We start from the raw sequence: 17,249 nt of genomic DNA, 5'->3' as shown, positions 1-17,249 counted from the left end.
GCTCAAGGTGGATTAAAGACCTAAATGTAAGGCCAGAAACTATCAAACTCTTAGAGGAAAACATAGGCAGGACACTCTATGACATAAATCACAGCAAAGTCCTTTTTGACCCACCTCCTAGAGAAATGGAAATAAAAACAAAAATAAACAAATGGGACCTAATGAAATTTCAAAGCTTTTGCGCAGCAAAGGAAACCATAAACAAGACCAAAAGACAACCCTCAGAATGGGAGAAAATATTTGCAAATGAAGCAACTGACAAAGGATTAATCTCCAAAATTTATAAGCAGCTCATGCAGCTTAATAACAAAAAAACAAACAACCCAATCCAAAAATGGGCAGAAGACCTAAATAGCCATTTCTCCAAAGAAGATATACAGAGTGCCAACAAACACATGAAAGAATGCTCAACATCACTAATCATTAGAGAAATGCAAATCAAAACTACAATGAGATATCATCTCACACCAGTCAGAATGGCCATCATCAAAAAATCTACAAACAATAAATGCTGGAGAGGGTGTGGAGAAAAGGGAACCCTCTTACACTGTTGATGGGAATGTAAATTGATACAGCCACTGTGGAGAAGAGTATGGAGGTTCCTTAAAAAACTACAAATAGAACTACCATATGACCCAGCAATCCCACTACTGGGCATATACCCTGAGAAAACCATAATTCAAAAAGAGTCATGTACCAAAATGTTCATTGCAGCTCTATTTACAATAGCCTGGAGATGGAAACAACCTGAGTGTCCATCATCGGATGAACAGATAAAGAAGATGTGGCACATATATACAATGGAATATTACTCAGCCATAAAAAGAAACGAAATCGAGCTATTTGTAATGAGGTGGATAGACCTTGAGTCTGTCATACAGAGTGAAGTAAGTCAGAAAGAGAGAGACAAATACCGTATGCTAACACATATATATGGAATTTAAGAAAAAAAATGTCATGAAGAACCTAGGGGTGAAACAGGAATAAAGACACAGACCTTCTAGAGAATGGACTTGAGGATATGGGGAGGGGGTAGGGTAAACTGTGACAAAGCGAGAGAGAGGCATGGACATATATACACTACCAAATGTAAGGTAGATAGCTAGTGGGAAGCAGCCGCATAGCACAGGGAGATCAGCTCGGTGCTTTGTGACAGCCCGGAGGGGTGGGATAGGGAGGGTGGGAGGGAGGGAGACGCAAGTGGGAAGAGATATGGGAACATATGTATATATATAACTGACTCATTTTGTTGTGAAGCTGAAACTAACATACCATTGTAAAGCAATTATACTCCAATAAAGATGTTAAAATGAAAAAAAAAAAAAGAACTAAAGGTACAATAAAGTGAAATAATCCCCCCCCCAAAAAAAGCTACTAGACTGGATGAGATCACAATGAGTGCAAACAGAGAAGAGAGCAAAGAGCTGACCCCTGAAATTCCCCAATATCAAGAGAACAGGAAGAAGAAAAAGACACAAAAAAGAAGACTGAAAATGAATAACAAGGAATGTAGAAGAAAAACCAAGATAATGTGTATGCTAAAAGCTAAGTGAAGGAATTATGTCAAGGAAGACAGAGTGATCAACAGTGTCAACTACTGTGCACACACAGATCAAGCATATATGGAATAAGAATTAAGCAATAGATTTAGTAATGTAAAGGTGAATTTAACAGCAGTTTTGGTGGAATAGTAGAGTGAAAGCTTGACTGGAGTTGATTTAAAGTGAAAATGAGAAGAAGGTATTGGGGGTTTGAGAAGGTATGAAATAGTTATCTAGAATAGTGGAAGAGTGAATGAGTGAGTGGGAGATAGTCTTATTGCCTACTAGCAAAAAGTTCCACTTGAGATTCATGGTCATTAATTTAAAATGAGAATAGTCCTATGCTGGTATATTTTCCTCCAGCCATGTTCCACTGTAGGTATATATGAAGAATAGGTGAAGAAGATTAAGCAGGGTTTTTGTTTTGTCAAGGACTACAGTGAAATGAGAGAGGGCAAGGAGTCAAAAGTATGTGCAAGAGAGTGATCAAGAATGCTCCATGAATTTGCAGGGCAGAAATAGAGACAAAGATGTAGAGAACAAACGTATGGACACCAAAGGGGGAAAGTGGTGGGGGGTGGAGGTGGGGGTGGGATGAACTGGGAGATTGGGATTGACATGTATACACTAATATGTATAAAATAGATAACTAATAAGAACCTGCTGTATAAAAAAATAAAATAAAATTCAAAAATTCCAAAAAAACCCCAAAAGAGTGCTCCGTGATATTTAAGCCAGCCATGGAAGGCATCCTGAGAAGAGGAATAAACAAACAAACAAAAAAAGGTGATAGGATCAATGCATTGGAGGTCCCAGTATAATTGGGGTCCTTAGAGATACAAGAACTGTAATCAAGTACTGGGATACACAAAGTTGGGTTCACAGTGGTGTTGGTATCTAATACTTTATATAATCCATATTTTTGCTTTATCAAAACTTTTCAAAACCAATGATAAGCAGGTTTTTCTTATATTTTAGTGTAAAAAAGATTTTCTTACCTCTGATGAGGAAGGTCGACTTGGACTGAGGGACATATTCACCAATGTCTGAATGGGGTAATTATCAGTTGGAATTTTGTAGGGTTTTTTTAATCTTTCTTCATTGAAGTAGTATTTAATAAAGGTTATAACAGATTTTTGGCTTGTTTAAGATAGCATTCCACTCATTTCTGTCTCTGATTCATTCAAAAAATAAACAGAAAAACACAAAAGGCTTTAGACTCAAAATGAAAACTTGATAAGTATACAATCTTATTATAATAATTCAAAAAGATATACTACTAGTAAGTAGGGCTGGTAACTGCAATGAAATGAACATATATCCCGTACAACTAAGTAAAGTGGTAAATTATAATAGACTTGTGACTAGAACATTTTTTACTATTCTAAACAATTCATTTTCTCTTGGTCAAAAATTAAGGTTAAATATATATAGTGTTTTACACAAAGTAGAAATATACTTTTGGAAGTAGAAAGATTAAACTTATACAAATGCTGTAAAATGATGAAAATTGTTTTACCCTTTACATTTCTTCCTGGCCTTGGATACCTCAATAATAATAAATGTGAACAATTATTCCAGATGAAAATATCAGTCTTTAAGTATATCAGGTTTGTGTACCTATGTTTGTGTATTATTTCTTGTGTTTTCCCTCAGAAAATGTATGACAGTTTACAAGAATACACAACAAAATTTAAAGTATATAAATATATAATAAAAGTTAAAAAATAAGGTAGCAGAATTATTACTCTAAAAAAGAATTATCAAAGTGGGACAATCCTTAGGGATATACTATAATACCAATAGTAGAGAAGTTTTTTCAAGATTCCAAAGCTTTGCTTTATATTAAGATAGTGATTTAAATCTGACAAAACTTAAAATTCAAGCTGAGGGTGGCTGCAGGATAGGAATGGAATGGAGAAAAAAAAGAAAATTGTGTGGCTACCTTTAAATATGAGATCACATGAGGCTGTAGGCAAGCCTCCTCCGATCAAAGGCCTGACTGAGGGCTATAATTAAAAAAATTCTTAAACCTAGGGAGGATTCCCAAAAGTGTTGTAACTAGCGTACCAAAATGGGAAGCCACTGGTCTAAGCTAACCGTACCTCACAGAAATTTTGGGGGAGGCGTTCTCCCCTAAGCTAAATGAGGAAAGTAAAACATTCCAACATAGGTTAATAGGTATATCGGTCTTTCAGTATCATTGAGGTAGCCACCCAATTATTTAAAAAAAGAAAAAAAAAAACCAAAACTATCCTTGTTTTACAAATCTGGTCTCTATAGAATCAGAGGTATGGCTCCAAAAATAATCCAAAGCCCACCAATCCTTTTATCACTCCCAAAAGCTTCCCTATTTATCTTAAGAGACTTGTAAGTATTAAAGGGGAAACAGTCATCCTAGGAGGAACTTGCCTGTGCCTTTGAGATGCAAATATCTGACCTGGTTTTCTCCAGGAACCCTAATCTCTGCCATCTTTTTAAAATGCAGATTTTGAAAAAGGGGGTAAATTGGAACTTGTCAAGGACAAATAAAAATCTTAAGCATCTTTTCCACAAATATTATTAACAAGGGTTTAGCCATCTAGACAAGTGAGTTTGATTTATTATATCTGCCAGAAACCCAATTTTAATCCAACCTCTTTTGCAGACTGATGGGTTTTACATTGCTGTACCTGGCTCATGGCTGAAATTCTGGAATGGGAACAATGAGGTCTCTGTGTTTGTGTGTTCGTACGTATCTATGTGTGTCTTAGATGTATGGTATTGCCAAAAAGTAATTAGTAAAAGAGCTCCATTTCACTGACTTAAAGGAAATTAGCGCAGAAATAGAAAATAATCTGGCCAGAATGAATTTTACCTGGTGGCGCAGTGGTTATGAATCCATCAGCCGATGCAGGGAACACAAGTTTGAGCCCTGGTCTGCGAAGATCCCACATGCCGAGGAGCAACTAAGCCCGTGCGCCTCAACTACTGAAGCCCGCGTGCCTAGAGCCCATGCTCTGCAACAAGAAAAGCCACCGCAATGAGAAGCCCACGCACTGCAACAAAGAGTAGCCCCAGTAGTACTGGAAAATATTCAGTACTAAACTGATATCTGGTATTGAAGGTGGCTTAAGCTTGTTGGCTTCATTAATATAGACAAGTCTTTAGAGTCGTCAATGTTAAGTATAATATTGTACAATATTTCTGTTGTACTTAGGTTTACTAGACTTTATTATATCTATTGCAAATTTGTCAGTAAGAAAAGTAACCCAATGTGGAAAGATTTTTAAGCAAAGTTAGATATGTGTCTTCAGTAAAAGAAGGCGTGAGGGGGCTTCCCTGGTGGCACAGTGGTTGAGAATCTGCCTGCTAATGCAGGGGACACGGGTTCGAGCCCTGGTCTGGGAGGATCCCACATGCCGAAGAGCAACTAGGCCCGAGAGCCACAACTAATGAGCCTGCGCGTCTGGAGCCTGTGCTCCGCAACAAGAGAGGCCGCGATAGTGAGAGGCCCGCACACCGCGGTGAAGAGTGGCCCCCGCTTGCCACAACTAGAGAAAGCCCTCGCACAGAAACGAAGACCCAACACAGCAAAAATAAATAAAATAAATTAAAAAAAAAAAAAAGAAGGCGTGAGGATGAAAAAATACTGAAGAGTTACGCATGATCAGGATTTTCTAAGATTGGATTGAATTTAGGTGGGTAAATGGATTTTGTTGGGAGTAAGCTAAGTCTTGGATTTGGTTTCTCTTTCCGTTAAGAGAACAAGGTTTTCCTTTTTTTAAAAAAAAAAAAGTTATTTATTTATGTATTTATTTATTTTGGGTTGCATTGGGTCTTCATTGCTGCACGTGGGCTTTCTCTAGTTGCATTGAGCCACGGCTACTTTTTGTTGTGGTGCACGGGCTTCGCTTGCTGCAGAGCATGGGCTCTAGGTACACAGGCTCAGTAGTTGTGGCTTAGTTGCTCCGTGGCACATGGGATCTTCCCAGACCAGGGAATTAGACCCATGTCCCCTGCATTGACAGGAGGATTCTCAACCACTGAGCCACCAGGGAAGTCCCAAGAACAAGGTTTTCTTGGAATACTGTTTCTTTTAATAAATTTATTTATTTTATGTACTTATTTTCGGCTGCATCGGGTCTTCGTTGCTGCCTGCGGGCTTTCTCTAGTTGCAGCGAGCAGGGTCTAGTCTTTGTTGCGGTGCGCGGGCTTCTCATTGCGGTGGCTTCTCTTGTTGCGGAGCACGGGCTCTGGGCACGTGGGCTTTAGTAGTTGTGGTGTGTGGACTCAGTAGTTGTGGCTCGTGGGCTCTAGAGCGCAGGCTCAGTAGTTGTGGTGCATGAGCTTAGTTGCTCCGCAGCATGTGGGATCTTCCCGGACCAGGGCTCAAATTCGTGTCCCCTGCATTGGCAGACGGATTCTTAACCACTGTGCCACCAGGGAAGTCCCTGGAATGCTGTTTCTGATAACATATTGTGTGAGTTTCTTTGCCTTTAAGTGATCTGTATTTGCTTTTGAGATCTCTTGTAACTTTGGTTAACAAATAAGTATTGTCTCACAGTGACCAATGACCTTATTTGATCAAGTGTTGAAACTTTTTGAGAAACTTCCCAAATATCAAATTTTAATCAAAGTTCTTTTGACTTTCAGCTAACTTTGGGATGTTTTGGAGGGCCCCTGAGGCATCTCAGAGAGAAATATTTAACCAGTATTATTTGGTATGTTAAATTACATAGAGAGCATTATCACACGAGCGATTAACCTACTTAAGATATACTGTATAGATGAATGATATTAACACAGACATTCTAAAAATTATATAGTTTCTGGAATTTGGATATGTCCTGGTCTAATGCTATAGTTCTAGCTGTCATCTTAAAATGTTGTCTGTCACTTCTTTATGGATTACACTGTAATAAGATGTTTAACCATGCCTTTTAAGTCTTGTCATTTATAGACAGTTATCCTTGTACTCTGATGCTGTTACAAAAGTGCTTCCTCTTCAAGAAGATTGGGTCGGGCTTCCCTGGTGGCGCAGTGGTTGAGAGTCCACCTGCCAATGCAGGGGACACGGGTTCGTGCCCCGGTCCGGGAAGATCCCACATGCCGCGGAGCGGCTGGGCCCGTGAGCCATGGCCGCTGAGCTTGCGTGTCCAGAGCCTGTGCTCCGCAACGGGAGAGGCCACAACAGTGAGAGGCCCGCGTACCGCAAAAAAAAAAGAAAAAAAAAAAAAGAAGAAGATTGGGTCATTTGTAGAGACGTGGATGAATCTAGAGACTGTCATACAGAGTGAAGTAAGTCAGAAAGAGAAAAACAAATACTGTGTATTAACACATATATGTGGAACCTAGAAAAACGGTACAGAGGAACCGGTTTGCAGGGCAGAAATTGAGACACAGATGTAGAGAACAAACGTATGGACACCAAAGGGGGAAAGCGGCAGAGGGTGCGGGGGTGTGACGAATTGGGAGATTGGGATTGACATATATACACTGATGTGTATAAAATGGATGACTAATAAGAACCTACTGTATGAAAAAATAAAATAAAATTCAAAAACAAAAGAAAATTCACAGGAAGGCTACAGAAGTAGTTACAATAGTCCCACATAAGATGACTATGCAAGGATTCCAGTCCACACCAACTCAAAACAAGAAGCTGTCCTGCCCCCTGGGGTCTCTAGATCAGGCATCCAGAGATTTTTACTCCCTGACAGGCAGGGTTGACACCTCTACTCAGCCCTGAAGCAGTTACAGAAAGACCATCACCCCTCTGCTTCCCATAAGATTATGGGAGTGAAATCTCTGAGTGGGGAATGAGACAGGAAGGGGGCAGGGCACAACGTTTAAAAAGAATGACATAGCTGGAGGATACAACATAAACTCATTAGAACCAAATAGGTCCAAGATGGTGGATGAGTTGACTTCCACTGTAACACATCAGGAAGCTAAATGACACACCCACAGGCGCCATGACAGTTCCTAGGCTGACCATAAAGGTCAAAAAGTGGGCCAGGGCTTCCCTGGTGGTGCAGTGGTTGAGAGTCCGCCTGCCGATGCAGGGGACACGGGTTCGTGCCCCAGTCCGGGAAGATCCCACATGCCGCGGAGTGGCTGGGCCCGTGCGCCATGGCCACTGAGCCTGTGCATCCGGAGCCTGTGCTCCACAATGGGAGAGGCCACAACAGTGAGAGGCCCGCGTACCGCAAAAAAAAAAAAAAAAAAAAAAAGTGGGCCATGGCTCAATCCTGGAAATCCTCACCCCTCCCCCAAAACAGCTAGAATACTCCTCCCACTCATTAGCCTACGAAATTACCCACCCCTATAAAAACTGACAACCCCCATACCCTGGTGCCTTTCACCTTCTGAGATGGCCCACACTGTCTATGGAGTGTGCTTCTTTCTCTTAAAAAAAAAAAAAAAAAATTCCAAAGCTTTGCTTTATGTTAAGATAGTGATTTAAATCTGACAGAACTTAAAATTCCTGTGATCTAGTACTGATTACGTCTCTATGAAATCCTATCAGACTCCACTAATTGTTCTAATGGTATCAAAATTAAAAGATTATATTCTGGGACACACAATCTTTCAAATCAAATTATTTCCACATATTACTTCCTATATAAATTTTTTACAACAATTAAAACAAAATGTGATTTGTCATTTTAACCATCTCAAACGCTATTTTAAATACATTAGTACTTTAAGGAAACATTAAATATTTCTATTTCTGTATCTATCCAAAGGCTCTTTCTGACATTGTACTACTATTAGTCTCAATTATGAACCTAACAAAGCACAACTCAACTTCTTTATTAGATAAGAATTAATGGTAATAATCTATATTAAATACAGCATACTGGCATTCATTAACTAGTATGCCAACTGGGAGACTGCAACTTTCAATTTTTCTGGATGCATTAAAAACTTGATATTCTAACTCAGAACAAATTTTTCATTAAGTGAACTCAAGATAGAGCAATCAAGACCTGCTTTACTATTATCCTAAATTAAACTGCCCCCCTATAGTATTCCTTCTAAAGGAACAGCAAACAAGCCGTGTTTTGAGCTACAATTCCCTTTGTTATTACTGACTGTATCAATACTAAAGACCAAATCCTGGCTGGCCAGAGACAAAGTGGCCTGGCATGTATAGATGAGCCCTTAGGAATTAAAATTGGGAGAAGAACTCAAGATTCAAGTATGTAGTTAGTAAATACTGAAGCAAAATGAATGTATAAAGGGAAGTCATGAAGCAGTATCATATCCATGAAGCAAGCCCATGTCATGAGAAAGCTGTAATTATTTGTAAACCACAACAGAAAAAGAGATAAAGACTAGAGAGAATGACTGATTGAACCAGTAGTGAGATGCCGGCTGAGGAGATACATAGGTAATTCATGTTTATAGCTAAGCACTAAAGAGAAGAGTCAATTTTTTTTTTTGCTGTTGAGGTCCCTAACCTTGCATCTACTCCTATTGGGGTCCGACGATGGGGAAGCGGGCTGCGGATGGGCCGCCCGTTGGACAAACTTGGGTCACTCAGGGATGCGTCTCTAAGGGGACAGAGTGCCAGTGACTCAAGCCCGTATTTCTAGCTCTTACGCCTCGGTAAGGCTCTCCCCTTCCCTTCCCTCAACCTCTGCCGCCAACTCCGTCAGGAAAACAGGAACCGCCTCGTCGTCCCGCCACCAGGCCTTTTACAAAGTCCCTCAATATCTGACTTCTCTCACCGGTCCCCTCGGGTCTTGGAGGATAACGACAAGCTCTTTCCTTACCTCTCCCAAATCATCCTCTCCAGAGAGGGAGAGCGGAGAGGATGGGTGTCTGGTCGCGTTAGCATCCCGCAGCTGCCGCGCCCACCATCCGCTCCACCCCTTCTCGCTCCCAGCTCTCCCCTCACCCCCCTGAGGCTCGGGCTCCCATCCGAGTGAGGAGCCGAAACAGAAGGCGGAGAAGGGCGCGCATGCGCGCCGCGGGTGGAGCCACGGGGCAAAGAACCGGAAACTTAGAGACAAAGTTCCGAGCCCCGCCCCCCGCTCAGCAGACCCGCCGCCCCGCCGTCCCGCCGTCTGGCCCTGCGGACCCACCACCGATCCACCGACGGATTGCCGATCTGCCCAGCTATCGCGTGCGCCATGTCTGGTTCCTCCAGCGTCGCCGCTATGAAGAAAGTGGTTCAACAACTCCGGCTGGAGGCCGGGCTCAACCGCGTGAAGGTGAGCGGGGGCGGGCGGCTGAGGGGGAGGGGAGGGCGGGGGAGGTGGCGGGGGGAATCCGGCAGGCGAGCTGGCGCGGCGGGCGAGGCTCGCGTCCGGCTCTCGCCACCCCTAGGGAGGACGCGCTCTCGGCGGCGGCGATCTCGGCGGCCAGCTTTAGAAAAGTAGCGGCGCGGGTCGGCGCTGTGGTTTGGGGGGCAGGTTAGTGTGCCCTTCCGCCCCAAGACTTTCCAAGGCGAGCTGGCCCTGGCTTGAACAGCGGCTTTCCGCATTCCGGCCCTCCTCTCCGTCTCCCTCCCCCCGTAGTGACTCCGCGGCCGTGCTCGCCAACAGCTGTTCCTCCGCGCACAGTCCGCACCCTTCCCGGCCCTCTCGACCAGCTCCTCTGTTTTTTGTCACCCGACGGGGTTTTATCCGACTTTTGATTTAGAAGTATTTTTTCTTTGCATTTCAGAACTTTCCCAAATCCACTCCCTTTAGTAGTAGAGTCTTACTTCCAGCTCCTCTCATTCACCGAACACACACTTGAAAACGAATTCTTGCATAACTTTAAAGAAGCCTGTTTTGGAAACGTTCTCAATGTCTAAGGTTACCACTGGTGCCCTGTACAGCCTCGTACAAAGCGTGCATTTCGTATCTGTTTGGCACCGTTTGCTGTGTTGTGACTTTGGGTATATCTACTGGTCTGCGCGTACCCGAAAAAGTAATTAGGGTGGACCAGTTTTATTTATTTTGGCATCTGTTTAGCATTGATCTTGTCCTGGGGTATTTACTTTGGGGAAAAAGCCTTTTGTGTCTGGTGATATGACAACCTGATGTTCAAGTGCTATTTCGAGTTTCCTGATTTTTTAAATCCTGCGTGGATTGGCTTCTTTCTGGTGCGGGTCAGTTTACGTGTGAAACACTTGTAATTAAAAAAGAAACAGAAGAGTATAAAGCATGCACTCTGTTGAAAGAAAAAGCCAGTTTCCAAGATGATTTGATTCTGTACTCATTAGGCTAGTTTTTACTTCCCCCTGAAATGTTTTGTGGAGTAAGATGGTCTCCTATTTACCCATTTCCTTAAGTAGAAATGTCAGGGACCTAGTTTACTCAGTTGTGGTCATCTCGGGAGGGAAGGGAAATTCCCATCAGTCTTGGGGTGGGATTCTCCTCTCTTCCTGTCCTTTAAGTGTTGTAAACTCCATTGCTGTCTCGAATCCATTTCTCTAATCTCCAGATACTTAACTCATTCCAGTGATTTATGGTTAGTCTTGGCTGGATTTAACTTTGAAATCACTATCTTATTTCAGGCGTGTCTTTATCATAGATTGGAGTGGCCCGGGAAAGAAAAAAATGGGGGGAGGGGAAAAATGCTGGTTGAAAGCAGAAAGTGTTAAGTAGGGGTATTTAGCCCTAATCTCCAAAGAAAATGAGTTGAAGTCCTCAGGCTCACGCTTTACCATGAAAACTCTAGCCCCTCCAATAACTCCCCAGCATGATGCCTTCCTCCTATTCTTAGGAGGGTTTTCGTCGGAATCATTAAAGGCACCACAAGTGATTTGGTTTTATTTAGAAATCTGTTTGTCTGATGCCAGGGCTGTGTGTAGCAAGGAGAGGAGGCATTACACCATGGGACTTTAAATGAGCTTTTCATTAGACATGTTGCAAAATGTGGTTAGTTCAATTTCATTTTTGCTTCTGTTTTACCCATGACTCTATGCTAGATGCTTTTGTAGTGATATTTTACTTTCGAATTACCACAGCTTTACTTTTTAAACCTTTATGTTTGAGTAGTTGATAGAAACTATCACAAATGCTTGACAGACTCTCCCACTGTTGGGTAACCATACACTTAACCCAGGGCACTTTTGAAAGAGGGCACTGATTATTATGCCAGGATTATAGGGTTTCAGCCTCCTGGATGGTGATTATTACAGTGCCATAGGGGCTAGAAGCTTGTTAGAGTTTTAAGCCTTTGTGTCCATTTTCCCACTGATTGGAATTGTCACTGATCATTTTCTCACTGATGGTCACTTGGCTGATCTCTTGTCACTGAGATCTCAATTTAAATGTCACCTCCTCAAAGACACTTTCTCTTAGGTCCTGATCTAAAAAAACACTTGTTTTTCTGCAGAGCACCTTGTCTCTTTTCATCTGAACTGTTAGCTCCATAACAGCAGGGATCTGGCTGTTCTTACATATTCTCAGTCCCTAAAATTATATTTGGCACATAGAGGTGATGAGAAGTTTGTGAAAGGGAGTTAAGCTGGCGCCTACCTACACTTTAGGCAGATAATTAACACATTCTTTACTGCTGGTTAATGTGAATGAATGAAACCATGTTATACAACAGTGAAAAATTATACCACCATTCCCCCACTGTAGCTACACCTTTTAGGGGAGCAGGGTACCCATTTGTTATAGTACTTGGTACCAGGAATTTATAAACTGTTTACTCACACAGTTGCTAAATAAATTCATGGAACTCATTACCCTGGATTGGTATATAAGCCAAACATATAAATTAGATTCCAAGAAGAGTTTAGATTCATCTCATGATGATGGATCCTTTTATCAGGTTAATGTCTGGGGTACAGCTGTCATGTGCAGAAGTTCTTTGTAGAGAGCATTTGTGATGCCCTAAGCTCCCTTTCAAAGGCTAAATATTACCCAGCCAGACTGGACACCTGTTCTCACCCTCCTTAAGGGAAGTTAAAACAATAAAATAAATGATTATCTTCTCCATCTTCTTAAACCTCAATTCAAGAGTTAGGATATTGTATGTATTTGAGGCATCCTTTAGTCATTCATGTTATATATCTGAACTATTCAGTTTATTGTTTTGGTGTCCTGTATCACACCTTACCAGAATATATACAAATAGTAGATGTTTAAGTGATACATGATATAAAGTTATTTTAACTATGAAGCCACAGAAGTTCCTAAGTCCTGTTTAAATGGCTTTGCATACATATATGAAAATTATTAAATCACATTTAAGGCATACACAGTTTCATAAAGGCAGGCTGCTTGGTAAAGTTGTTAAAATAAACTGAAGTTTGCTAATCAGCCTTTCAGTCACATGACCCTGAGCAGAAACTGTCACTGTCCAGTTTTGTAGCATTAAACAGCTGATGGTACATATACCAAAACAATAAACTGAATGGTTCAGATTTTGAACATGATCTTCACTCAGAGTAGCATTTTCCCATTTCCCATACTGCTTTCAAGACAGAGTGATAGTTTACTAGCATTTTAACACTTTTTAACCTATAATATCCTGTGTACTGCTTTTAATAAAAGACAAGATGTTGAGTACCCTCAAGGTTACACTAGAACAACCTATTTATTAATAAACTAGCAGGATGTGCTGTGCTTTACAAATAAACAGAATTGTACTGTTCGTACTTATTTACATGCAGTGTTTTAAGTATAAAAGCTCAGTATATGACTGTGGAGCTTCAATTAGTATATTTCTTTTTTGAGTTAAGAGAAGTGTTTATTGGCAGGTATTTTTGAAGATTTGAGAAAAACTTCATTAAAACATTGTCAACACCTTCCACCCACTTCCCCCACCCTTTGTTATATACAGGTTTCGCAGGCAGCTGCAGATTTGAAACAATTCTGTCTGCAGAATGCTCAACATGACCCCCTGCTGACTGGAGTATCTTCAAGTACAAATCCCTTCAGACCTCAGAAAGTCTGTTCCTTTTTGTAGTAAAATGAATCTTTGCAAGGTAAGTTTCCTTAAATTAAAACAACAAAGCCCCACACAGTAGGGATAACTAGTCAGGTCTCTTTCTTTGCAGCACTTATAAGTTGAGCAAAATCATCCCATACACTTTTGTTTGGCACTTAGAGTTTCCAGTCTTTGTTTTGTGAGGATTGATGAAATTTGCTGATTTAGTAGTCATAAAGACTAATTGTTTCTATTTTACCATAAAGGATTAAGTAGAGGATTTAATAACCATAAAGAGGATATAGGAGTTACTAGAAAATTTCACTGCTGTGACAAGTCATGTTACCTTTTATAGCATTGGCCTAATGGTGTATTCTGGTGCCCCCAAATACTAGTTTAGTTTGATTTTTGTGTATCTAGCAAATATTTAGACATTGGACTACCCTGGCTGGTCCAGTGGTTAAGACTCCGTGCTTCCAATGCACAGGTTTGATCCCTGGTCTGGAAACTAAGATCCCACATGCTGTGCGGCCAAAAAAAAAAAGAGGATAAATCAGTAAATAACAGCACATTATTAAAAAAAAAAAATTAGACATTAAAAAAAAATCTGCAGTGTTCATGGTGGTGGCTTTTGAAGTACTATCAACTGATTTGGATTAATGATTATCTAATAGAACAGCATAGCAAATAATTGGGAGTTGTGAATGCAAGAGAAACTGAAGAGATAGCCGAATAAGCTGACATGGTGTTGGCATTTGGACTGGGGAACAACAGGTTTTAATTTTATTGTTGTTAGGTAAAGATAAAATGAGAGAAATGAAGTATATATGTTCATGGTGGCAGACAGTGGATTGGTTTTCAGAGGATTAAGAAACTAAATTTTGGGCTGGTTTAAAGCATACTTTTATATGTTAACGTGTAACTTACAGAACAAATGTCAGTGTATGCAAAAACATATATCAATCCAAAAGAGATGTGACGAGAAAACATGATGTGGATAATTGAAAATGTAACCCAAGGGTACTACCTTCATAAATCCATAGGACTTTTGTCAGAGCATTTACTCATATTGACCTACGAGAAGCAAACTTAAATAGTGCTTCAAAAAAAAAAGACTGTGTATGGCACACACCATCTACAGACATTCTGACTCCTCCAAGTGCAGGAAGCTGCTTCCTAAAATACCATGTTACACAGTTGTGCCCTCCCTAATTAAACTTTGTAGACTTGGGAGTGTCCAGGAAGTTTGTATAAGTACATGTTTCCAGTAAATACAATGATTGGTTGAATTGGTTAAGATTTTCGAAACACAGGGAAAAAAAAAAAACCCCGCCTTTGAGTTTAAGGGAAGTAATTCTTTTTAAGTCTAGCACCTTCATATTTAACAGGTTAAAAGTCGTTTGCTCCTGGCAGTATTAATTCTTCATGGCAGTTTTGGGAAATTTCATATTTTTACGGTTCCTCTTGTATTCTCTTCACAAAGTGTTTATTTTCATTTAAAATACTGTTAAGCCTGGCTTCTTAATTGGCTGTTAATAGTTTCATTTCATAGGAGTCTGCAGATAAGTGTTTAATGAGTTGCTCAAGGTTAAAATATGGTTGGGATAAGAATCTAGATTTCAAAGTAAAATAATGGCTGTTAATTTTGGCAGTATAATAAGCCCTTAGCTTTGTGGATATTATGATTTGAAACACTTTTGGCTAGGAAAAGAATATTTGGATGTAAAAGCATTTCTTCTCAAACTTGAAAGTAGGTCTGGGATGTTATGCTGATGTTGGTTGTCCTAGGCACACTGAGTGGCATGGATGCAAAGAGTCTGTATTTAAGTCTTATATTTAAGTCTATATATTTATATAACTTTTTTAAAAGCATAGATAATTTAGCAACAGATAGTACAAGGTATTAAAATAGAAGTTATCATGATCCACATACCTAGAAATAACCACTGTTAACAGATACTTCCTTTTAAGAGAAAAAAACAATCATTGAAAAATAGTGATCATAGTATGCACAGTTTTTTTCTACACTTGAATTTTCTTATTTCATTTAATAGTCTTTGTAAGTTCCCTGGTGGTCTAGAGGTTAGGATTTGGTGCTCTCATTTAATAGTCCTTGTAAATGTGGTTGTACTATAAGTTAAATTATACTTCATCGAATATTGAGGTTTCCAAATCTGAGGATACACTGAGGTGAAGATCTTGGTACCCATTGTATACTTTACCCATTTCTTTAAGATAAATTCCCAGAAGTAACAATAAGGAATGACATTTAAAATGTAATAACCTTGAAAACTGCCAAATTAAACTTTGCTATTCCACCTGGAGCTTAAGAGTACTTTTTTGCTGAGCCCTTGCCAAACAGATCTCAGATTCTTTGCTACTTTCTTCTGCCTATCTCATTTTTGTAATTTGCATTGATTAACTGAGGCTACACATTGTTTTTTTCAACACTGATTTTGTTTATGCTTCTTGAACATTTTTGTAATGAAGTAACAGAAATTTTTAACTAAGTATAAAAAACCAGGTGTCTACTCTCCTGAATTAAATGGTTTACCGTTTTTTTTTTTTTGGTTGCTTTGTGTGGCTTGTGGGATCTCAGTTCCCAGATCAGGGATTGAACCCTGGCCCTTGGCAGTGAAAGCCCCAAGTCCTAACCACTGGACTGCCAGGGTTCCCAACTTTCAAGAAATAAAAGATACTTTTCCCACCTTTCCATATAGATGACTAAACCTGAAGTTGTTATGCCCCTGTTTTTACTTTTTATATATATTTATTGTTTTATAGTTTTAAAACATAGGTATTATTTTTAAGGAACAGCTATTACTGCATTACTTTTGAGATTCGTGTTAATCCATAGATTGTTTTGTCGTTTTAATTGCTGTATAGTATTCTGTCATGTGTATGAACCTTAGTTTATTTATCCATTGGCTTATTGAGTTGCATTTAGGCTACTTCCAGTCCTCTGCTGTTAAACCATTACTATAGTCAATATCCATGTACACATTTCTCTTTGTATATAGGTTTATGTGGGTAAATAGAAGGGATTGCATCTTGCTCTCCTCGATACTATTGCTCATTTCCTAGAGGTGTTCAGATATTTCTCAACTTCAGAGATTTTTATATTAACCTCTTTAAAAATTCGGATCCAGAGTGTATTTTGGCAATGATATTGGCAAGTCAAACTTTAAGTCTGTTTATTTCTAAACCCTAAGTTACATATACTTGAGAGTGGTTATAAATCATAAGTTATATATATATACTTGAGAGTGGTTAAGAGAAAGTTACATTTTACACCACAGGCATTTTCTATCCTGTTTCTCATTTTTTTCCCTAGAAACCCTGTGATGTCTGTTTGTTTTTTTTTTTTTCTTTTTTAAACAGGCTTAGTTTAATTGAAAGCATTTTATAAGCTGACATTCAGATGAATACCTTAAATGTAATGTAAGATGTACTGCTATTCAGAAAAAAAGCTATTGTTCTTATGATACTTTACCCTAATTCACTGGGTTTTTTTGTTTTTTCATTTCAGGTTTTTAAACCACTTTTCATAAACCGGTGAATATTCAAAGGAAAGCTAAATCTGAAGCCTGTACAAAAGCCTGTCTCTATAACATGTGCCATACTATACAAACTTCTACTTTTGTCAGTCTACCTCTCTGAATATTCATGAATTTCTGTTTCACAAGGGTAATTATTTTATATACACTGGTGGCAGCATACAATAAAATACTTAGTATAAAAGTTTTTGGATTAATTACTGGTATTAAATATACTATGTATAATATTAATTTGTTTTGAACACCTAAGAGCAAAATGACAATTTCCCCATCATCTTTAAGGGGT

The 17,249-nt window shown here is 39.6% G+C and overlaps 2 protein-coding genes across 2 annotated transcripts in view; one reads left to right on the top strand and one right to left on the bottom strand.

Annotated features, from left to right (window-relative positions):
- SPATA1 (spermatogenesis associated 1) overlaps positions 1-9,416 on the bottom strand; it is a 45,214-nt gene extending 35,798 nt beyond the window's left edge. Inside the window, 2 exon segments of the mRNA XM_027114181.1 lie at positions 2,540-2,715; positions 9,305-9,416. Of these exon segments, the coding sequence (XP_026969982.1) occupies positions 2,540-2,575 (36 nt within the window). The 5' untranslated portion in view covers positions 2,576-2,715; positions 9,305-9,416.
- A 115-nt stretch (positions 9,417-9,531) lies between these two features.
- On the top strand, positions 9,532-17,150 carry GNG5 (G protein subunit gamma 5). The gene is made up of 3 exons (XM_027114182.1): positions 9,532-9,745; positions 13,320-13,464; positions 16,936-17,150. The coding sequence occupies exons 1-2, from the start codon at positions 9,665-9,667 to the stop codon at positions 13,443-13,445; spliced, it is 207 nt and encodes a 68-aa protein (XP_026969983.1). The 5' UTR covers positions 9,532-9,664; the 3' UTR covers positions 13,446-13,464; positions 16,936-17,150.
- The last annotated feature ends 99 nt before the right edge of the window (positions 17,151-17,249 follow it).

Source organism: Aethalodelphis obliquidens, unplaced genomic scaffold (assembly GCF_003676395.1).
Source record: "Aethalodelphis obliquidens isolate GAN/ISIS:26980383/991018 unplaced genomic scaffold, ASM367639v1 scaffold13, whole genome shotgun sequence".
Classification (NCBI taxonomy): Eukaryota; Metazoa; Chordata; class Mammalia; order Artiodactyla; family Delphinidae; genus Aethalodelphis; species Aethalodelphis obliquidens.
The sequence above is the reverse complement of the archived record's forward strand: the minus strand, read 5'-3'. Positions and strand labels throughout refer to the sequence as shown.

Excerpts from the sequence above, each read along its gene's own strand:
- GNG5 (XM_027114182.1), top strand. The coding sequence starts at position 9,665 with ATGTCTGGTTCCTCCAGCGTCGCCGCTATGAAGAAAGTGGTTCAACAA. Across the intron at positions 9,746-13,319 it reads CCGGGCTCAACCGCGTGAAG|GTTTCGCAGGCAGCTGCAGA; the intron begins GTGAGCGGGGGC and ends TGTTATATACAG.